Source organism: Cryptotermes secundus, unplaced genomic scaffold (assembly GCF_002891405.2).
Source record: "Cryptotermes secundus unplaced genomic scaffold, Csec_1.0 scaffold201, whole genome shotgun sequence".
NCBI classification, from domain to species: domain Eukaryota; kingdom Metazoa; phylum Arthropoda; class Insecta; order Blattodea; family Kalotermitidae; genus Cryptotermes; species Cryptotermes secundus.
The window spans coordinates 689,802-713,959 of record NW_019723300.1 but is presented as its reverse complement, the minus strand read 5'-3'; the positions used below and the strand labels follow the sequence as shown (position 1 = coordinate 713,959).

Sequence of the window (24,158 nt, the reverse complement as noted above, 5' to 3'; positions counted from 1 at the left end):
GTCAGGATAGGCGCATCACACTCGATGATCTCTGCATTTCGGTTCCCGAGGTTTCCCGAACCACCATTTATCGGGTTTTGACAGAGAAGTTGAATTATCGGAAGGTGTGCGCAAGATGGGTCCCGCGAATGCTCACGGAAGACCACAAACGGCAGAGAGTTGACTCTTCCCGTGAATTTCTTCGCCGCTATGCTGACGAAAAGGACAACTTCTTGAATTCAATTGTCACAGGCGACGAAACCTGGGCGTACCACTTCACACCTGAGACAAAACAACAATCACGTCAGTGGCGGCATTCCTCTTCGCCTAAGCCTCGAAAATTCAAGCAAACACAGTCTGCCGGTAAAGTCATGGCAACTGTGTTTTGGGATCGAAACGGGGTATTGTTGGTTGACTTTATGGAAACCAGGACGACAATAAATGCTGAGAGATATTGTGAGACACTGAGAAAACTCAGGCGGGCGATTCAGAACCGGAGAACAGGGATGCTGAGCAAGGGCGTAAGCATTCTCCACGATAACGCTCGCCCCCATGCTGCCCGAGAAACCATCGCTCAACTGCAACAGTTTGGATGGAACATCATCACCCATCCACCCTATAGTCCGGACTTGGCGCCCAGTGACTACCATCTCTCTCCAAAGTTGAAAGAACATTTGTCTGGAAAGCGCTTCAACGACGACGATAAGGTGAAAGCTGAGGTTCGAAGTTTCCTGAACAGCATGGAGGTGAACTGGTATGACATGGGCATACAAAAATGCATCGACCGAAATGGCGATTATGCAGAGAAATGAGTACATGTTCAAGATTCAACTGATGTATCCAAAATTGAAAATAAATGTTTATTTTATATTTTCAAACATAGGAGACCTTACTTTTGGAATTACCCTGCAATAAAAAATGTAATCATTTACTAAAATTGCTGTGATGTCTACAATTTTTGTGATAAACGAACCAAATAAACGCTGCTTTTTTTCTAGAAAGAATATAGAATCAGATATTGTAATTTACAGACTTTATAAAATGTGTAAAAATTTTTAGACTGATTCCAACTAAAACATTCCCCAATTTGTCGTCTGTCTACAAGAATTCATACAGTTCTTGCAAGTATGAATGCTGCTCATATGGCAACACAGCAGACGCTAATGTAGCCGAGGTTTAGTCTCGCATTTCCAATGTCTAGTCACATACGTTCTTTCGGCATGCACAGATGTGGGCGGGTATCTATGCGTTTATAAGAACCCTGATTGTTTATTATCGCTTATGGCTACACAACAAATTCTCTGTTCTCACTCTGCTGCTGTTAGTTATAAGAACTTTCAAGGTCAGCATCCTTATACCACAGCCAAGCAGTGTCAAAGCTTAGCATTCTGCGAAGTTGTGAACCAACCATTGCGTGGTCTCGTTTGGAAGACTCGGACATATTTCAACTCATAAATGACTCCAAATCAGATTGTTGTACCAACAATTCTGAGAGTGGCATTGAGGAAAGTGAATCAGAAATTGATTTCGACGAAGAACCATCATCTTGCTCCGCAACCTGGGGACAACCACACCAGCATGGCAAGAGGAGTGTGAATAATTATTCAGGTGGAGCTGTGGGCAAACTGTGGCAAACAGTTATAGCATCTGTCGTCGAACCTGGAAATGGACAAATAAACTATTTTTCCCATCTCCTGGATCTGAACAGTTACATCCTGTNGACAGACAACTTATAAAGTTGATGTCCAAAAATCATGTAAGTAGAACAAGAATTTATAACTTAAAATTAGATTTTAAAAAGCCGGACGCATGCATGGACTGCGCAATGACATATGTCGTCATTCGTCCCCTCGACTTTATTTTTGTGACTCCATATGTCGCCTTTAGGCTTTAAAAGGTTAAATTTGAGGAAGAAACTAGTAAAATGATATGTTCAGAGCATTGCTTTGTATGGGGCTGAAACTTGGACACTAAGGGCAGTAAATCAGAAACACCTGGAAAGCTTCAAAATGTTGTGTTGGAGAAGGATGGAGAAGAACAGTTGGACCGATTATGTGAGAAATGAAGAAGTGTTATATAGAGTCAGTGAGCAGAGGAATATCCTACATGAAATAAGAAAACGGAAGGCTAATTGGATTGGTCATATCTTACGTGGTAACTGCCTTCTAAAAGAAGTTATTGAAGGAAAGATAGGGGCGGATAGAAGTGACCAGAAGACGTAAGAAGATGCTGGATGATCTTGGGGACAGAAGAGAATACTGACATTTGAAGGAGAACGCTCTATATAGCACCAAGTGAAGGAAATGTTTTGGAAGAGACTGTGGACCTGTCGTCTTGACACATTACAGATGAATGACATGTTTTTACCCTTATAATGGGTCATCATCAGGCGTACAATGATACCAGACTCAGCTGCTTAATTGCATTTAACAATTTGTAACCAATTTTTCAATAAGGATCCTTATTGTGCACTTGAATGTTTTAAATGCATAAACTGAGTCTTTCAGCTAAAATTTTAAAATACTCAGACAATAGAATTGAAAAATTATCAACTAAAGATTAAAACATAAAAATTAAAACTGTATTAAATGGAAATGAAATATTTTGTGATACCTCTTTAAAACTTTGTGACCATTACGTGTTGACATGATTTTCTGGTGGTAGAAGCAACTATAGTGTGGGGCGCCTGCGTATCAGCATCTTCTAACATGAGTTAGGTCGTGTGGTCTTGACCTTACTCTATCCTCTTGTGGAACTTATGCTCGTTACTCTGTATCTCACTCAACAGGGTGTTTATTCAGAGTGATCTGTAACAACTTTTTAATTATTATACGGAGAAGCTTGTAAGTGTGTTGTCATTAAACACAACATTAGGTTATTAAGTATATGTACTTATGTATATTTGATTTCCTTATGGTGATATGTGTACAGGCTGTCGCTATGTTGTAGTGGTTCAGTCTAGACTACTTGCTTGGGGGGTATATGTATATGTGTATGGGCTGCTCCCAGTGTTGATGCTGTCACTATGCTGTAGCGGTTCGGTCTACACTACTTCCTTGTGAGGTATATCTGTACGGGCTGCTCCCTGTGTTGATGCTGTTGCTATGCTGTAGCGGCTCGGTCTAGACTACTTGCTTGGGGGGTATCTGTATATGTATGGGCTACTCCCTGTGTTGGTGCTGTTGCTATGCTGTAGCGGTTCAGTCTAGATTACTTGCTTGGTGGGTATCTGTATATGGGTAGAGGCTGCTCCCTGTGTTCATGCTGTTGCTATGTTGGAGCAGTTCTGTCTAGACTACTTGCTTGGTGCGTATCTGTATACTTGTATTTGTATGGGCTGCTCCCTGTGTTGATGTTGTTACTATGCTGTAGCGGTTCGGTCTAGACTACTTGCTTGGGGGGTATCTGTATATGTGTATGGGCTGCTTCCTGTGTTCATGCTGTTGCTATGTTGGAGCGGTTCAGTCTAGACTACTTGCTTGGTGGGTATCTGTATATGTGTATGGGCTGCTCCGTGTTGATGCTGTCACTATGCTGTAGCGGTTCGGTCTAGACTACTTGCTTGGGGGGTATCTGTATATGTGTACGGGCTGCTCCCTGTGCTCATGCTGTTGCTATGTTGGAGGGGTTTGGTCTAGACTACTTTTTTGGGGATATCTGTATACGTGTATGGGCTGCTCCCTGTGTTGGTGCTGTCGCTATGCTGCACCGGTTTCGCCTAAATAAATAAATCAATTAACAATCCAAACGGCGTCTTCAGTGGCTAAACACGTTACATTTGGTGTCAGAAGTGGGATTGAACTTGAACACGCTACACACTAATTATTGTGCAGTGAATATTTTACTGCTACAAAATGGAGATGCAGCAGATGATGGAAATGCTGTTCAAGGAAATCAGAGCTGGCCAAGAACAAATGGAGGCCAATAGAAAGGAAGAAAAAGAGGATATGCTGAAAGAGATGAAGGTCATGCAAGAAAACTGGAAGAGAGACAAAGAGGATTTAATGCGCAAATTAGACGACAATCCAGAAAAGACGGCAGCCGATAGGAAGGCCAAGAAGGAAGAAATGAAAGCCGAAATGCGATCTATGTGGTCAGAGTTGGAAGAGATAATCCAACAGAGAATTGAAAACAGTTTTGCGATCTTTGAACACGGCAAACGGATTCTGCAGTCGGAGCTAACTGAGAAGATTGAAGTGTCCCTCTGCGTGTGAACAACACCAACAACTCCAAGATGACCTAACGAAAAACTACAATGAAACCTGCGCAGCAATTGAGGAGGCCAAACGTGAGTTCCGGGCATGGTTGGACAAGACGAGGCAGACGAAGGCCGAGCGGGGAAATACATCAACTATCATTGTGAGCACAGCTCAGCCACAGACAATCAACGGAAATTCAACGTGGAGTGTGTTCTGGTGACAATTCGAGACCGTAGCAGAACACAACCAATGGACGGACAGGGAAAAATTAACATACCTGATCACCGCTCTGAAGGGCCGGGCGGCAGAAGTGCTACCTGGCATTCCGACAAATACAACATACGAGGAAACACTTCAGGCATTAGAGGACCGTTTCGGAGGCCAACACTTTGCAGCTGCTTACCGCTGCCAATTAAGAACAAGGACCCAGAAACCTGGAGAATCCCTGCAAGACTTTGCCATGGCCACTGAACTGCTTTCCCATTGAGCCTACCCCAATCTACCTGCAGACCACATAGGAGGGGGGCAGGAACAGCCTTTGTAAACGGAATACGAGATGCCAATATAAAGATTCAGCTACTGCTGGGAGGGGAGAAGAAGGTAAATGAGGCCCTCCGACAAGCACTAGAGCTGCAACCGGTACTGATAGCAGCTAGACCTCACGAAGGTAGCACCAAGATATACCGGAAGTACCAATCGTCCCCCACCCAACGAGGAGACGGAAGACAATCACGGTGCTGGAGTTGTGGAAAACTGGGCCACTTCTCGAATAACTGCCCTTACAAAAGGAAGGATAATAATGAAATGCCCCGAGGACACAAAGATAGGCCAGGCAGATACACACGGAAATTGCCAAGAAGGCACAACGAACACACGAACAGGAATGGTACCCAACCGTCGGGAAACGAGCAACGGCTCGTGGAGAAGGGCGAACACCGGCATATGCATTAAGGCCCCCACACTACGCATTCACTGTCAAAAGGGTGAATGCCAACCACAATGAGATGACAGCCTGCCAAGAGATAGAGGCACGTCTACAAGAAGGAAACCCGGCCTCACTGGACATGAAACCTGAGGCGGCAAAATGAGAGGTACCCTTGAAAGATGCTGAAGTAATGCCGGTCGGAGAACCGAAGAAGAAAAGGAGCAGGGACCGAAAGCGACGAAATATGAAGAATCTGCCACGGGGAAGTTGTGAACCCCAGAAGAAGTTGGCCGTAACCCGCAGAGGGACGAACCGCCGTGCGGAAGTGGCACGGCAGAAGAAAACCAGTAGGAAGGTGTACTGCCATGCAAAAGTGGCATGGCATCGGAGGAACATCTTCAGGAAATGTTGGACCCCAGGAAACTGTGGACCCCAGATGAAGTTGGCTGCCCCCTGCAGGAAGACATCCCGTCGCGCGACAGTGGCACGACGTTGGAGAAATGCCTTCAAGGAACCTCTCCTGGGAACCTTCGGATGCCAGCGGAAAGAAGTGACTGCCACCAGAATAAAGATTACACGCTGTGTAGGACACAGGCATATGGGACAAAACAAGAATAAGGTCGCACCGAAAATCACCAAGAAACGGACGTTCGGGAAGAGACTGTGGAAAGGCCCAGAACGCAATACTGGCATCAGGAACCGAGGCCTGAGACAGCAACTACAACGCAGAAATGAAGTGAAGGACCTAGAAGGTGGACAGCCGCGATATGTGAAGATACCAGACCTGAGGAAAACTGCAAGACTGCAGATCGCCAAGCGAGTAGCCGCATTTTCTGTCGGCCTACGAAAAAACAAGGAATGGACCTTATGGAGCGGTCAACCCCCTCCAAAGCGGAAAAAGGCACAACGGATCGGGGAGGCGCCGGAAACGTAGAAACACCGGCCTCCCTAGCAAGAGTAAAAGAGGAAACAATGAAAGGGGCGAATGAATGAGATATAACTGGACCTTCTGGCGAGTTGAAAGGAAACCGCTCAAGACGAGCTGGTCTTAAGAGGGAGTGGTTGTAACGGCTGGAGAATAGCCGCTGCAAGGAGTACCCAAAACAACAGGAGACCCACCAAGCATATGCTTGGAAGGAAAGGAACGGAGATGCACCGTTAGGCTATTCGGGACAAACAGCCTTAAGGAGGGGGCAGTGTGACATGTTGTGCAATGGAGGGCAACCACTCCCTCCTCAGCGGTACATGGCGGCATCGTAGCGCTGACGTCACCCTATGGTAATAGGCAAGTCAACAACCCGCCCTTCTCCCCGCAGCGACGACACAGCGCCAGGCAACAGCGGCACTCATTAAGTAACAGGCAAGCACTGCGGCTATATAAGGGAACTGCACAGCCGCTGTGAGAGTTGAAATGTGGCTGTCGCCGAGTTCAGTTGTCGCAGTTAGTTACAAGTGTATCAGCAGCCGAAGACATTTCTCCAGCCAGCAGTGAGCGAGTAGAGTTGAAATGTGGCCGTCGTCGAGTGCAGTTGAAGTTAGTTAAGGACATCAGTCGCCGAAGACAGTGAGTGTGTGATACAGGGACACTTACATAGCTCCCGTATCGTAGTTAATACGTGTAGCCTACTGAAGACAGAGTGAAGAGATTATTGCGACTATGGTTATAAAGTGTGAAACCCCGCAACAGTGGAAGCAGATTATTGCCAATAGGGTTATAAAGTGTGAAGCCCCACAACTGTGTTGTAAATAATTGCAGCTGAGATTTGTAGGTTGTTAAATAAATCAATTAACAATCCAAACGGTGTCTTCAGTGGCTAAACACATTACAAAATAATACTTTCATGGTCTGGTCCATTGTGCCAAATGTATATCCAGCTTCCAAAATGTGCTGTGCAAATATAAATATAAATGCTAGCAGGATTAATAAACAACATTCTAAATTCATTTTTGCAGTTGGTTTCTACAGTGTATCATTGAAGATGAGATTGATCCACAACTGACAGAACAATTAATTGTGAAACATATATACAGGTCATTCTCAGACAATTCTTTCGAGAGTTACAAAAGCAGAAAGACAGTATGGCTGGTTTCAGCAAGACTCAGCTACTGCCCACATTTCATGTACATCTATGCAGGATTTGTCCGATACCTTCAGGGACAGAAATATCAGCACTGGTATTTGGCAGGCACATTCATCCGACCTTAATTCTTATACGGGGTTACAACAAATGATTCATTCCATTTCAAAATACTACAGGGGGGTGTTCAAGTTCTAAGGTCTCCGATTTTTTTTCTCAGGATTGGGAGCAGATAGACAGATGCGGTTTAGTTTAAATTACCTGTGCACTCTTTGTGAATGCGTGACAGAGATGGCAGTACTGTAAGGCACACAGAACATTAGTGGTGGCGGCTAGAGTGGGGAGTGTTTTTGATACCGAAAATGGCGACGTTTTCGATACAAGAACAGCGAGTAATTATTCGTTTTCTCCACTTGTGTGGTGCGACACCCATTGAAATTCATCGCCAGTTGAGTGAGACATGTGGTGATGGTGTCATGAAAGTGAAAAATGTGCGTTCGTGGGTATGACAGCTCAAAGAATGCTGAACGTCGTGTGACAACCAACCAAAACAATGTCGGCCTTGCACAAGCCGGTCTGACAACATGGTCGAGAGAGTTGAGAAAGTTGTTTTGGATGATCTCTGATTGAGCGTGGAAAACATCACCTCCAAAGTTGGCATTTCCGTGGGATCTGTGCACACAATCCTGCATGAAGACCTGCAAATGCAGAAAGTGTCCTCCAGGTGGGTGCCACGAATGCTGGTGGACGACCACAAGGCTGCGCGCATCACAATTTGCCAGGCGATGTTGATACGTGATGAAGGCATGAAAGGGACTTTCTTTTCATCAATTGTGACAATGGATGAGACATCGATGCCGTTTTTCAATCCTGAAACGAAGCATCAGTCAGCTCAATGGAAGCACACACTCATCGCCACCAAAAAATTTCGGGTAAGCGCCAGTACTGAAAAAATGATGGTGGCCATGTTTTCGAACAGCGATGGCGTAATCCTTACTCATCTCGTTCCAAAGGGCACTACGGTGACAGGTGCATCCTCCCAAGATGTTTTAAAGAACAAGCTCCTTCCAGCACTGCGACAAAAATGGCCAGAAAAGGCTACACGTGTGCTCTTTCATCAGGACAATGCACCAGCGCATCGGGCATACGCGACGCAGCAGTTTCTTCGTGAAAACAACCTTGAAGTGGTTTCTCATGCTCCCTACTCACCTCACCTAGCTCCTAGCGATTTTCGCCTTTTCCCAACGATGAAAGACACTCTCCGTGGTCACACATTCACCAATCGTGCCGCTATTGCATCAGCATTTTTCATTGGTCAAAACAGACTCCTACAGAATTGTTCGCAGCGGCCATGGAATCATAACGTTGACGTTGTGAAAAATGTGTACGGCTGCAGGGAGATTACGTTGAAATGTGACAGAAGTTTCAATTTTTTTGTATGATTATTGTTTGAGAAAAAAAAATCGGAGACCTTAGAACTTGGAACGCACCACGTATATTTTGCAATGTATTAAACATTCAAAGACGACTGATACATGAAAAGATCCACAATTTCACCAAGTTTGCATCGTGATACACCAGTTGGCAGCAGGAGTGCAGTGCCTCACAAAATGGCGATGAAGCTGGAAAAGAGTTTCTGGGTGTTGGAATATGCGAGATTTTCGTCTGTTATTGCAGTGCAGCGTGCATTCAGAGCAGAGCACAGAAAAGAACCACCATGGAAACAGAGGATTCTGCGGTGGTATCGGCAGTTGGGTTTACGGTTCTTTTCATGTATCAATCATATTTGTATGTGTAATATTTTGGAAAATATTATGTTTTGAAATGGAATGAATTCTTTTGTAGTAACCATGTATTTCTTCTGTGGTTCTTTGCAGGACAAAGTTTAAAACAGTAAACCACATGAGGAGGAACTAAAAAAAATATTCATAAGGAAATTGCAAAAATTCCAGCAGAACAACTTTAAGGGTTAATCAGAACCCCTTCTGCTGGTGCAAGGAATGTGTACGTGTAGGGAGACAGCATTTTCAACACCTTCTGTGACTTGTGAATTGTATACTTCAATCCACATGGTACCAGCCACAAGCATACTGATGCATTGGCAAAATTTGTATGCTCCTTACAGCCAGCAGTGCATCAGTTGCTGTGAAACACAGAGCTAGAAAAGTAAGATCCTCCATCTATATGTATATATAGAAATTATCTTTGATGTTCATTAATAGCCTTATTTATCTCTTTAATTACATGTATTGTATATTCCACTTCAACACAATTGCATCTATATTTTAGGATGGGTTGTATCTAATGTTTAGTCAATTTCTGTCTGACAGAAAACAACAAAAAAAAATCTGTCATGACAACCAATCACCTGACAGCAAGTACAGAGTCAACTCCAACGGTGTCAGGTATATTAAATTTAATTCAAACAAACGGCAACTGGGAACATGTGTCTATGTCACACATTGTCACAAACCATTAGAGAATAATTAGTTATCCTGCTACAAATCCTCAACACAATGATACCCCTGTGTTATTACATGGATACAGACTGCAAGGGAGACAGAAAACAAATGATAAACTTCAGCACTGCTCAGAGGATTGGACAGACATGGAAAATGTGAAGGATTTTTCCTCTATAGAATTTACTGCAAAAATTCAGTATACACAGTATTTCATTTTATCTATATTAGATCTGTTCATAAGAAAATGGGAGTGGTACATCACAAGCAACATTCTACAAACTCCAGTTGTGTAGAGACATTTCAGGAAAAAGAAACCTTCAGAATCTAGTCAACAGCAAAGTGGAGTAGTTTCATGTTCACAGAGATGGATATCAGACAGACAAGTGACATTTCTGCACATTTGTGTCATCTGCCTAACAGTGCACATACAGCTCACCTCAGGTTCAGCCTTTATTTTTGGAAATGTTATTAGGACAGGATCCTCTTCCTCTTCTGCATCTGAGACTGCCTCAGCTTTTACATTCATGGCCTGATTTGCATCACGAGGTGTTGGGTACGTCTCACCATACGGACCCACTACAGCGTTCTCCGAATTTCTACAGTTCTGTAAAACCATCACATCCTTCTCAGAACTGGATGCACAACACCCTACATTAACCAGCGTATGCTCTCCTTGCTATGGCTGTTTCTCATCACATCTAACCCATAAGAGCTGTTCTGTACAGATGTTCTCTATAGATATCATGATCACTAGAAAGTACTCGGTTCATAGCTCAGTGACCTTCCCGAGGAACTACTGGTCACTGCGGCAGTACAGAAAATATCTGCTTTTTTTGGTGCCTAAAAAAATCATAATGAAGAGCTCCACAACTTGTAACCTTCGTTCACAAAGCTTAATTATATGATCAAACCAAGTAGGATGAGATGGGCAGCTCATATAGCAGGTATGAGAGAGAAGAGGAATGCATATAGGATATGTTGAGAAAGCCAGAAAGGGTTCATTACTGTGCTCATCATGGCTCTGTATCCTAAGGCAAACAGACCCAGTACAAACCCTACCAAATTATTTCTTAATCTATCTTAACAGCATCTCTCCATCGCACTTAGGTCTCCCAAGTGGTCTGCTTCTCTCAGGTTTTCTGTACAAAACTTTGTATGCATTTCTCACTGTTGCATGTGCACTACATGACTTACCCAAATGACTCTCCTTGAACTCATTGCTCTCCTATATAATATCCCAAACAGTTATCACAAAATTGTAAGGAACGCCTCACATGGATTATGCAAACAAACAGAAGCGTGTCACAAAATATTTAGTTTCTTTGGCCAACAGACTTGAAATAACGCAATAAAATTCTTGTCTGTGCACACAAGCACAAAACACTCACCATCCCTTCTCTCATAGCAGGAAACTTTTCTTCAGCTCTCTGCAATACAATTCTTGCCACTTTTGTTGCTGGAGAATGCAGAATCCTTTGTAACCTTGAAACCTGTTCATCACATGATAAATATATCTTGTGGGGTTCACAGGAATTAGCTCACAAGAGTCCCAGTAACTTAAAATGTTGGTTCTTATAAGTGTAAGTAAGGCTATCCCTGTTAACAGGCTGTGGAGGCCCATAGGGTTGTGAGATGTTGAGGTTCCCACATTCTCTAGATAATTGGCTCATAGATGGTGGCAAGGCTGTCAGCCTTATGTGCCGGCAGCCCTTTACCCCCAAGAATATTCCTGGTACTCATTTCTGTTAGAGGCTGGGTCGACCCCAGGGCCATGGTGAAGATTGAAGGGTTGGGTCAATTGAAAAAATCCAATTACCTCATCAGGACTTGAACCCATGACCTTCCAGCTTGTAGCATAATGCCTCAAGGTTCTAATAAGTGTACCAGTAACTAATTATGAACAGTTCTGTGACTCCCCAAGGATTTTTGCTGCCATAGAATTTCTCTCAAATACAGTTCTGTTTATGCAAAATGTAATTTCATCTGCATCAGAACTGTTGAAAATGATATGGAAGTGGTACATCACAGGCAGCATACATTCAATGAACTTTAACTGTCTAGAGACACTTCAGAAAAAGGCTTCAAAGGCGAGCCAGCAGCACAATGGAGTTGCTTCGTGTGCACAGAGAGACAGACAGACAGACAGATGGAGATTTGAAAGACGACTGGAATTCCTGTCTATCTGTGATATCTACCTAACAGTGGACTTACAGAAACATACAGCTCACCTCAGTTTCAGCCTTTACTTCCTGAACGGTTACTTGCACAGGATCCACTTCCTCTTGTGAGTCTGAGACTTCCTCAGCTTTTATATTCATGGCCTGGTTTGCATCATGACGTGCTGGGTATGTCTCACCATATGGACCCACTAAAACCTTCTCTGAATTTGTACAGTTCTGTAAAGGCATCACATCTTCTGTCAGTCATGGTTGCACAACACCATACATGAAACAATATATGCTCTCATTGCTGTAGCTGTTTTTCATTACATCTAACCCTTAACAGCTGCTCTGTACAGATTAATGTTGTATTTTAGCATCCTGTTGCACTGATTTTCATCCATGATATGTATACAGTGGCCCTCTTGTAGTGCACTCAATTTCACCTGTGAAGTAACATGTGAAATTGAGTACACTACAAGAGGGCCACTGTATACAAATCATGGCTCTACAGATTTCTTCTCTACAGACTTCATAATCTTAGGGAGTGTTAAGTTCATAATGCAGCCATCTTCCTGAGAATCCTGTGGTCCCTGTGGAAGTACAGACAATATGTATCTGCTCTTTATGGAACCTAAGCACTCATTACTGTGTTCACACAGGCCCATGACGACTTTGCATCCTGACACAAACAAACCCAGTCTAAAACCCCCATAATTATATCTTTAAAAAAATCGATCTTCACAGTTGTCTCCCAAGTGGTCTCATTCTTTCAGGTCCTCTGTCAAAATCTTTGTACGCATTTCTCATTCTGACATGCGTGCTACATGACCTATCCATATCATTCTCCTTCAACTGATCCCTCTCCTACATAATAATGCAAAGTGTTATAATAAATGAAGAACCATGTAAACTTCCCACATGGATTATGAAAATTAACACAAGCTTGGCATAAAAAGTTTAATATCTTAAAATATGATTATTGACTGATGACAATAAAATTCTTGTCTGTGCACACAAGCACAAAACACTCACCATCCTTTCTGTCACAGCAGGAAATGTTTCTTCAGCTCTCTGTAGCACAATTCTCGGCATTCCCGTTGCAAGGAAATGCAGAATCTTTCATAACCTTGAAACTTTATTTTATCACACATTATGATTTGTGGGTGGCAAATGAATTGATTTGCAAGAATCCTAGTGATATAGCATGGTAATTAAGATATATGTAGTAAGATGACCTTGTTTTTTATAATGGAAGGTAGTCATAAATTTGATTGCAACTAATATATATTAATTATACCGAGAGTGTGATTTTAATTGTAATTGAATGTTATCTTATGTGATATATGATATGATGACGTTCAATCGATTGGACAGGAGGCCAATCAGACTGGAAAAGTTGTATATGTATCTGACTTTTTCGCAAGTTACAATTTGTAACTGTGATGAATGTTAAATAGAATTATTATTATTATCATATTTCTAATAAGTGTAAAAGTACCTAGCTCTGAATATTTGCCCACGTCTGTAAGAAAACATACTAATTACTGTGAACAAACACACTCTGATGTGCATTTCTTTGTTCTCACAGCAGAGACTGGCAGGGTTTATGAAGCAAAGTGTTGCTCAGTTTCGAAGGCAGCTAGTTCCCCCATTTTGCGTGAATCTCTTCCTACCAAACTGTCGGTAAGTAGGTACCAGACTGCACGGGTTTACGTCCTAGAAACAGCAAAGCTACTCTAAAAATTTACATTGCAGAGCCCCAAAAATGCTTTTGTATTATGCCCTGCAACTTCAACCAGTTCAATATAGGCCATCACCTATCACGACTTCCTTTGCTAGTCGGATTGTCATGTGTAAGAGGCGAGAAAGGGCATAAAACAGTAAAAAATGTTTAAGGCTCCCACACACAGACGCGATACTCAGCTCGGTACGGTACGGGACGATATCTAATTACATTGCGGTAAATGGAGGTCCGCACACTGGCGCGGTACTCCGAGGAGCGCGATATTATCGCAGTCGGTATATCGCCTCGGTATTTCGGTCTACCAAGCGCACTCGGTAGACCGCTCGGTATCGCAGCGGTAAATAGTCATGGATCCGTCTTTGGGGGAAGTTTTGCTTTTAGCTGTCGCTCTTGACGAAGACGAAGGTGAATCCCGGTAAGTATTTTACTGAACATTAAATCTGTGTAGTTCCTTTCCTCCACATATTCAGTATGTCACATATATGTACAAATATTTACAATTCCATAACGAGTCTCTAATTAAGTATGTATAAATGATTGCTGTGTGTTCCTATTTTAGGCGAAAGAGACGAATCACTTGGGTTCATGATATAAACTTGTCAAGAGAGGAACTGGGTGAGTTTTATACATTGATACCTCAACTCCTGAAGGACGAAAAACGGTTCTACATATATTTCAGGATGAAAATTGAGAGGTTTGATGAAATCCTGAGAGCCATCGGGCAAGAAGATATCATTAAACAATATACCAATTGCCGGAGGCCTATTCTTGCCATTAAGTGGAGGATTTTTTTGAGACCCATAGAACTGAAAGGAGGAAATATAAAACACATTGTATCAGCAGCGTGTTTGCTTCATAATTTTCTAAGTCTCAAAAACTGTGATGAAAAGTACAGGGAAGAACTGCTACGAGTGGAGCCATTGGAAGGAGAAATGTTCCCTATCCAGCCTTTACGTCTCCCAATGGCGGCAAACGTTAGCTACGCCATTAGAGAGCGGTTTGTTGCGTACTTCAACTTGATGACTGCCCCAGGAATTCGTGTTAGTGAACGGAACTGGTGCATAGCCTACACTAAGAATGCCCACAGTTACTGTATACTTAACCCTATATAAATATATGCAGATTTTTCTACTTGCTGTCTCTGTTCATTGTAACAGCCAATTCCTTCCACTTTCTATCCTTAGCACGTGAATCCTTGTACATCGGATGACGAGTATCGTACAATAAAGCATTTTCTTTGACGAACTCTATTATTTGTTCCATTTGGCTACCCATGTCATTTCACGTACGTAAAGATACTGATTGAGTGTGAGTCATGGCCAACTGGTTATCGGGTGTCAAAGATTCCCGAGTTCCGAGTGTCGCGTCTGTGTGCGCGGCCCACTCGGTAAACAGCCGCTTTCGTCCCGAGTGCTATATCGTCCCGAATCGTATCGCGTCTGTGTGTGGGAGCCTATTCTACTACAAGCATAACCCTCAGAATGGTCGCTCCGAAGTCTAGCTGAATCCCAACTAAAACTTGCAACTGCGGAATAATATCACGTACACCATAATTTGTAAAAATATGAGGAAACTTAATGATTCCCCAAGGAATACCCAAAACTTACACACTTCCATTAAAAACTTAGTATCCGGTAACACAGATGCAACAGTTACGCCTACTCGCTGTGGTGGTGGTCACTTGCGTCACTTGTGGCCTTGGTACCATAGGCGACACATAGAAGACCGAGAAGACAGAGAGCACTGATCGCACTGATCGCGCTAGTGTACATATAGTACTAATTCTGCACAGCAGATGGGTCTGCCAACAAACCTGTTTGACATCTGTCGCCTACGCCTGATGGTCAATGTCTAGGCCTTTTTTATATATATTGTAACGTGTTTCGTTACTGAAGACGCCGTTCGGATTGATAATTGGTTTATTTAACAATCTACCAGTCTCGGCTACGATTAATTACAACACTGTTGAGGGGTTTCACACTTTGTACCCCTATTCAATTCGTTCACTCTGTCCTCCGTAGTCTACACGTATTAATTACGATATGGGAGCTATACAAGTGTCACTGTATCACACACTCCCAATTATTACTCACTTATTACAAACTATCCTGATTATCACACGCGTCCGGTTCTTCTTTCCGCGACTGCTGCTACATTCCAACTGTGTCACTTCTGATCACTAGGGACCGGATTTTTATGCCCTTATAATCCCTTAAATATGTATGCAATTATGCATGAAAATCTTCCGAAATATGCACTAAAATATACACATAAAAATTTAAACAAAATATTAAAATTGATTTTACATTATTTTAAGACCAACAAATCAATATTTAAGTTCATTTTATGTAATCACGGAATGGTTCATTTGCAATAAAAAGCTATACTTAAATAGAAATCATGCAACAAAGCCAATGTATTTCATTACAAATTCAAAAAAAACATTGGTACTCACATTTAGCTCTCCGAACTTTAAACTTCTCTTCTGTTGCAGTTCACAATTACTAAATGTTCTAGGTTTTCCATAGTTAGTCGCCTCCTACTGTCTCGTAAGATGTCCTTATAGCGGGAAAAACTTCTTTCCACCTCACAGGAACTTAGGGGCGCATGTACAAAAGCCGCTATTTGTCCACTGTTAGTGATATTTTACGTGGCAGTTCAGTACGTTTACCGCCTAAAATTTCTTCAATTTCACAAAATTTGTTCATATCCCGGATTTTTGGAAAGAATGCTGTGTACTTTTTCCTTTACTACTTCACCTACTCTTCCAGGAACCGAATTCAATTTGGAAACAGTGGTTTGGAACACACTTAACGACTGATACAAAGTAGTATTGCTATTGCTTGCCTCCAGTGAGGAAATGGCGAATGGAAGATGAGAGAAGTGAGCAGATATATAGGAAAGATTAGTTTCTAGGTCTGCGCTTTTTAGTACATCTTGGGCAATTTGAATTGATGCTGCACTTTTAGGATCAAATGTATTCACGAGATTCCTAACTGTTTCTAAATGTTCGGTATAATAACTCGCTGCACACAGCCACGTGCCCCAGCGCGTTAAAAATGGTTCTGGAGGAAGTGGAACGCTCGGTGCTACTGCTTTAAAGGCTTCTTTTCTGTATGGCGCTTTAACAAATACCTTCTTCACAGAAAACACTAACTTGTCAACAAGCGGAAAATTTGCACGAATTGTTTCTGCAACACGGTGCAACCCATGGGCAAGGCAAGTCAATTGTGTCATATTTGGAAATATAACTTTAAGAGCAGTACCGGCTTTCATCATATAACTTGCGGCATCAGTCACAAAGAGCAATACGCGCTCATACTGAATGCCATTCGGCCATAGTAAATTCAAGGAATTGATAAGAAATTCGGAAACTTCATTGCTATTTGTGGTTTCAAATTGCTCTACCGCAAGAAGATATGGGGTAGATTGTTCATTCTTATTAAGGGATCCAACTATACAATTTGCAATAAACCGTCCCTCACGATCTTGTGTTTCGTTGATTGATACCCACACAAAATAATCTTTAATCTTATCTCTAATGCTTTCAGTTGCAAGATCGTAACACTGCTTCACGTAATTTTTGCGCACAGTAGATTCAGCCGGCACATTGCACTGTGTATATGAAGTCGTCCAATTTAAGCTAGTGATTAAATTGGAATATTAAGAGCAAGACTTGGTGTAAGCGACTTATAAACAACTGACACTTATATCCCTGCGGCACGTAATAGTGGCGCCATAGTGTCAGTTGTTAAGTGAAGCAAAAATATATACATATATTATGAGTAAAGGATGCCGCTTAGCGTCTGTAATATTACACTTTGCAGCTGCAGTCTAGCGAGGTCTCAAGAATCGTTGAGAATATCGCTGGACCAGCTGCTTCGAATATATAACTTGTAAGAAGGGTATTGGGGGATTTAAATTTGTAATACCCGCCTTCCTTTTGAATGATCGAATCAGAAGCAATGATGGAATATATCTGCGAGGGTGGGAGAATTGATGTCCCAAAACTCAACGATATATTCCGAGCTTCTGGAGGACTTCTGATTCGGTCATTCCTACTGATAGACGTATTTCTGCACATAATATATTAAACCAGTGAGCAATTGTAATGTGTGTCAGTGTAATATTAGCACCCTTTGTCTCATGATCCAAGACCCGTAAACGACCCTGAGGAAGGATTTCATTTCCACCGGAACCCAACCAACATCAGAAACTAAAGGGCGTTAGAGCGGTAGCATATACTTCTCTATGAAGTTTCTCAGAGTAGGATTGATCAGTTTTCACAGTGGAATATCTGCCTCTAAAAAGGCTTCGCATAAATCAGAGGGAAATTGTGAAAAAATATGATTAGAAAATTCACTAAGCAATTTTTGAACAGGAGCACTTTTCGTGGATTTAATTTTAATATTCTCTTTGTGTATATTAGTGTTCAAATGCTGAAGCACTTGAAAGCGTTTTTCACAACCAACTGTTTTCTCACACGCTCGGCAATAAAGAATTTCGTTATCCGTACTTGTCATCTGTCCCAAGCGGCCTCCGTAGTCTAGAGGTAACGTTCCCACCTCATGACTCGTAGTACGCGGGTTCAAATACCCGGCGGAGCTCGTCGAATTTTTAAGGGCGGAAAAATTCAGGGAACAAGTCCTCCGGGATGGACTTTAAGCCGTGTGTCCCGTGTCGTAGCTTTACGGCACGTAAAAGAACCTCATATCTCCAAAGGAGGTCGCTGAGCCAAATTGCGGACGTTTCCCGCCCAACAGCAGTCTCTAATACCTCTGGTAGATGGGGAAAGCATTATAGATACCTCTCAGCCAGTAGAGCCGGTCTCGCTGGCTGGGCGAGACTGATGGTAAGTACCAATACCGGTAGGCTATAGAGACTGGTAGAAATCATAGAGGGAAGTACAATGGACCACTACAGGTATAAGTGCAAGTTTTCTTTATAAGTATAAAGAAAACAAGCCTACTCTCCCAAAAGTACAAAACAAAAAAAAAAAACAGAAAAACAACAAAAAACAAAAACAAACTGAATAACAAGTAGAACGCAAAATAGGCTCTCTCGCCATAATTATCAAAACACAAATCCAAAATCTTAACAAAATCAAACCATAAGAAAGATAATCACAACCAAATATATAGCTAATATTTCCCCAACATATAAAACAAGGAAAGGTAAAAAAGAAAAAGAAAGTAAACACAAAAAATAAACTATGCACCAACCATCAACCCTTGGTTAAAAAACATAAAGGGATTTAAAAAAAAGAGGGAATAAAAACCTTAACATTGCAAAACTCTATAAGACTGAAAAAAATCATTACCAAACCCACGAATTATAGAGACCAAAATAGACAAACCCAACGATCCTTCACACACAGAAAAAACCAAGAAAAGCATTACAAAATAAAGCTCATAATCATAAGAACTAAGATAAAAATAAACAACAACAAAAAGAACCAAAACAATAAATTCTAATCTCAACAAAGTAGCCAACAAATGCTTACGATTAGAAGAAAAAACCCAAATACCACAAAAGAAAAGAAAAGAAAATTGCTCTTACAGACAATAATGATATGTTTAATCATAGTTTAATACACCAAAGATTCTGATTCCAATATATCTTATTCATAGTTTTTGTTGGAGGGATACTAGTACTGTTTATCTACGTAGCAAGATTGGCATCAAATGAAATATTTACATCATCGACAAAAATAATAATTGCATCAGCCGGAATGATGTTAATATCAATAGCAATAAGAAACAAAACCATCTTCAACAGAAGAGATTCAACAACACATAACACAACAAGAAATGAAGTCGTACTGATAACAAGAAAGATATATAACCAACCAAGAGGGGCCATAACCATTTTAATAGCACTATATTTACTAATAACACTAATTGTAGTAGTAAAAATTACTGATGTATCAAAAGGCCCTCTACGACAAACAATATAAAAAAATAATAGAAGTTACTACTATACTATTACTATAGAATAATATACCCTATTATCATTAGGTGGCCTACCACCATTCATCGGCTTTTTACCAAAATGGGCTGTTATCCAAACAATAATCACAAACAATCTAGGGCCAGTTATAACTATAATAGTAATCATATCGTTAGTGACGCTGTATTATTACTTACGAATATGTTATTCAAGATTCATTACGTTGTATGACGAAACAAAATGGGGGCTCAAAACACTAAAGATAAACAAAACCATTACATATGGGGTCATGATATCTTCAGTGTCAATAATAGGCCTAATCATATGTACAATATCCATCAATATCAGTTAATGAAGGCTTTAAGTTAAAAAAACTAATAACCTTCAAAGCTATAAATAAAGAGACTTCTTTAGGCCTTGGTGGCTTCCCCACCCCTTCAGAATTGCATTCTACTATCACAGAAATGAATACAAGACCTTTAGTAGAGGGGTAATCCCCTTTATAGATTTACAATCTATCACTTATTAACCTCAGCCACTCTACTTAATAACCTTTATCCTACGGCCGATGGTTATTCTCAACTAATCATAAAGATATTGGAACCCTTTACTTTATTTTCGGAGCTTGATCAGGAATAGTTGGAACTTCACTGAGAATATTAATCCGGGCCGAGCTAGGGCAGCCCGGGTCTCTTATTGGAGATGATCAAATCTATAACGTAATTGTAACAGCCCACGCCTTTGTAATAATTTTCTTCATAGTAATACCAATTATAATCGGAGGATTTGGGAACTGATTAGTACCTTTAATACTAGGGGCCCCAGACATAGCTTTCCCACGAATAAACAACATAAGATTCTGATTACTACCACCATCTCTGACATTATTACTAACTAGAAGTATAGTAGAAAGAGGGGCCGGAACAGGATGAACAGTCTACCCCCCTCTCGCCAGAGGTATTGCACATGCTGGGGCATCTGTAGACCTTGCTATTTTCTCACTACATTTAGCTGGTGTCTCCTCAATCCTAGGGGCAGTAAACTTTATTTCAACAACAATTAACATAAAACCCACAAGCATAAGACCAGATCGTATCCCTTTATTCGTATGGGCAGTAGCAATTACAGCCCTTCTCTTATTATTATCATTGCCGGTTCTAGCAGGAGCAATCACTATGCTGTTAACAGACCGAAACCTTAATACATCTTTCTTCGACCCTGCTGGAGGGGGAGACCCAATTCTATGCCAACACCTATTCTGGTTTTTTGGGCACCCAGAAGTATATATTTTAATTTTACCCGGGTTCGGGATAATCTCACACATTATCTGCCATGAAAGAGGTAAGAAGGAGGCTTTCGGAAATCTGGGAATAATTTTTGCTATACTAGCAATTGGTCTTTTAGGATTTGTGGTATGAGCACACCATATATTCACAGTAGGAATAGACGTTGACACACGGGCCTACTTCACATCCGCAACCATAATCATCGCAGTACCGACCGGGATCAAAATTTTCAGCTGGTTGGCAACAGTGTATGGATCACAAATATCATACAGAGCAACATGCTTGTGATCGCTGGGCTTCGTATTTCTATTCACTATAGGGGGTTTAACAGGGGTAGTACTAGCAAATTCATCAATTGATATCATTCTCCACGACACTTATTATGTTGTAGCCCACTTCCACTACGTATTATCAATAGGAGCGGTATTTGCAATCATGGCCGGCTTTATTCAGTGATACCCTTTATTCACAGGATTAACTTTAAACCCTAAATGACTAAAAGCACAATTCATAGTAATATTTGTGGGGGTAAATATAACATTCTTCCACAACACTTTCTAGGATTAGCAGGAATGCCTCGACGATACTCAGATTACCCGGATGCCTACACAACATGAAACATTGTCTCTTCCATCGGGGCAACCACTTCGTTCGTAAGAGTCATTATATTCATCTTCATTGTCTGAGAAAGAATGAGAACAAATCGACAAATTCTCTTCCCAACACAAACGAGAAATTCAATTGAATGATTACAAAATCTTCCCCCAGCAGAACACAGATATTCAGAGCTACCGACTATTGTTATACTAAAATAACTAACATTAATTAATCTATTTTGGCAGATAAGTGCGGTGGATTTAAGCTCCACATATAAAGCTCGCAAGCTTTTCTTAGAAATGACAACATGAACAAACATAAATCTACAGGACAGAGCGTCTCCTATCATAGAACAATTAATTTCATTCCATGATCACACACTAATGATTATCTTAATAATTCTTACAGTAGTAGCTTACATAATAACCACCCTAACCCTCAACAAAAATATCAACCGATTCGTATTAGAAGGCCAAATAATTGAAGTAGCATGAACAATCGTCCCAGCAATCATTTTAATTTTCATTGCAATACCGTCCCTACGACTACTTTATCTTATAGACGAAATTCATGAGCCAACATTAACTCTTAAGGTAATTGGGCATCAATGATATTGAAGATATGAATATTCGGACTTTATTAAAGTAGAATTCGACTCATATATAACACCATTCACCCGAATCATTGTTACAGCAGCCGATGTTCTACACTCTTGAACAATTCCAAGATTAGGGGTCAAAACAGACGCAACACCAGGGCGACTTAATCAATGCAGATTCCTTATCAATCGCCCTGGTTTATTTTATGGACAGTGCTCAGAAATCTGCGGAGCAAACCACAGCTTCATACCAATTGTAGTTGAAAGAGTTAATACTAATACATTCATTAACTGGATATCAAATGTAAGAGAATCATCAGATGACTGAAAGCAAGTAGTGGTCTCTTAAACCATCAAATAGTAAATTAGCAATTACTTCTGATGAAAAGAGTTAGTTAATAAATAACATTGGTATGTCAAACCAAAATAGCTCCACGAGCACCCTTTTTATGCCGCAAATAATACCAATAAGATGATTAAGATTGTTCATTATATTCTCAGCCACCTTAATCTTATTCGCAACACTAAATTACTATACAATAAACCCAAAAACCAAAGAGAAAGGAGAGAAAGAGAAACCCTCAAAGAAAATATTAACCTGAAAATGATAAGAAATTTGTTCTCAGTGTTTGACCCTTCGACTAGCAACCTTAACCTGTCTTTAAACTGAATTAGAACTTTCCTAGGACTAACCCTCATCCCAATAAGAATATGATTAATCCCCTCCCGATGCCCACTGCTGTGAAGTACGCTATTAATAAAACTACATAACGAATTCAAAACCCTTCTAGGAGCAAAAAGAATTAATAAAGGAAGAACTTTCTTATTCGCCTCATTATTCTCATTAATTTTATTCAACAAACTTTTAGGATTATTTCCATATGTCTTCACTAGAACAAGCCACCTAAATATAACATTAACACTAGCTCTCCCTTTATGGTTAAGATTTATAGTATTTGGTTGAATCAACAACACAAACCACATATTTGAACACCTAGTACCACAAGGAATGCAGACGCCTCTTATACCATTTATAGTTTGTATCGAAACAATCAGAAATATTATCCGACCGGGGACGCTGGCAGTACGATTAGCAGCAAATATAATTGTAGGGCACCTTTTATTAACCTTGCTAGGAAATAATGGGCCAACCATCGCACAATCTCTTCTAGGAGTTTTAATTCTCGCACAAATCCTACTACTAATCTTAGAATCAGCAGTAGCAGTAATCCAGTCATATGTATTTGCAATTCTAAGAACCCTATACTCCAGAGAAGTAAATTAATGACAAGACACAGAAATCACCCATTCCACTTAGTGGAACAAAGACCTTGGCCACTGACAGGAGCTATCGGGGCTATAGTAACAATGTCTGGTATAATCAAATGATTCCATCAATACAACCAAGAATTATTGACAATAGGAGGATTAATTATAATCTTAACTATAATTCAATGGTGACGAGACATTGTACGAGAGGGGACATACCGAGGCCTACACACCAAGAAAGTAACCAAAGGGTTACGATGAGGTATAATCCTATTTATCATCTCAGAAGTATTTTTCTTCATTTCATTCTTCTGAGCATTCTTCCATAGAAGATTGTCACCAACTATCGAACTAGGGTCAACTTGACCTCCAACTGGAATCTTACCTTTCAACCCGTTACAAATTCCTTTACTAAACACAGCAATCCTTCTTGCATCAGGAGTAACAGTCACATGGGCCCACCATGGGCTCTTAGAAAACAATCACACACAAAGAATACAAGGATTATTCTTCACGGTAGTCCTTGGAATTTATTTTACAATCCTTCAAGCATATGATCCTCAAGCATCCTCCGGGATGGACTTTAAGCCGTGTGTCCCATGTCGTAGCTTTATGGCACGTAAAAGAACCTCATATCTCCAAAGGAGGTCGCTGAGCCAAATTGCGGACGTTTCCCGCCCAACAGCAGTCTCTAATACCTCTGGTAGATGGGGAAAGCACTATAGATACCTCTCAGGCAGTAGAGCCGGTCTCGCTGGCTGGGCGAGACTGATGGTAAGTACCAATACCGGTAGGCTGTAGAGACTGGTAGAAATCATAGAGGGAAGCACAATGGACCATTACAGGTATAAGTGCATGGGGAAACCCACCCTCTCCAAACAACTAACTAACTATCATCTGTCTTTCGAAC

At 41.1% G+C, this 24,158-nt stretch overlaps 2 protein-coding genes and 1 pseudogene across 6 annotated transcripts in view; 2 read left to right on the top strand and 1 right to left on the bottom strand.

Moving 5' to 3' along the window:
- The window catches only part of LOC111861692, a 23,151-nt gene extending 9,857 nt beyond the window's left edge, over positions 1 to 13,294 (bottom strand). For 3 of the 5 annotated variants that reach the window (XR_004512712.1, XR_004512714.1, XR_004512713.1), the window contains exons 1-5: positions 12,838 to 13,293; positions 11,872 to 12,039; positions 11,032 to 11,133; positions 10,080 to 10,247; positions 2,593 to 2,786 (exon numbers count right to left, since the gene is read on the bottom strand). Coding sequence is in view for 2 of the 5 variants with exons in the window: in XM_033750422.1 (XP_033606313.1) it covers positions 10,080 to 10,247; positions 11,032 to 11,133; positions 11,872 to 12,039; positions 12,838 to 12,897 (498 nt within the window). In the remaining 3 variants the exon portion in view is untranslated. Of the gene's footprint in view, positions 1 to 2,592; positions 2,787 to 10,079; positions 10,248 to 11,031; positions 11,134 to 11,871; positions 12,040 to 12,837 lie in introns of all 5 variants that reach the window. The other 2 variants (XM_033750422.1, XM_033750421.1) reach the window with 2 other exon arrangements.
- An 11-nt stretch (positions 13,295 to 13,305) lies between these two features.
- Positions 13,306 to 15,287, top strand: LOC111861694. The gene is made up of 2 exons (XM_023846471.2): positions 13,306 to 13,964; positions 14,109 to 15,287. Exons 1-2 carry the CDS (start codon positions 13,897 to 13,899, stop codon positions 14,659 to 14,661), a joined length of 621 nt encoding a protein of 206 aa, XP_023702239.1. The 5' UTR covers positions 13,306 to 13,896; the 3' UTR covers positions 14,662 to 15,287.
- Positions 15,288 to 20,070: 4,783 nt separating this feature from the next.
- On the top strand, positions 20,071 to 21,599 carry LOC117282101 (annotated as a pseudogene).
- Positions 21,600 to 24,158: the final 2,559 nt, after the last annotated feature.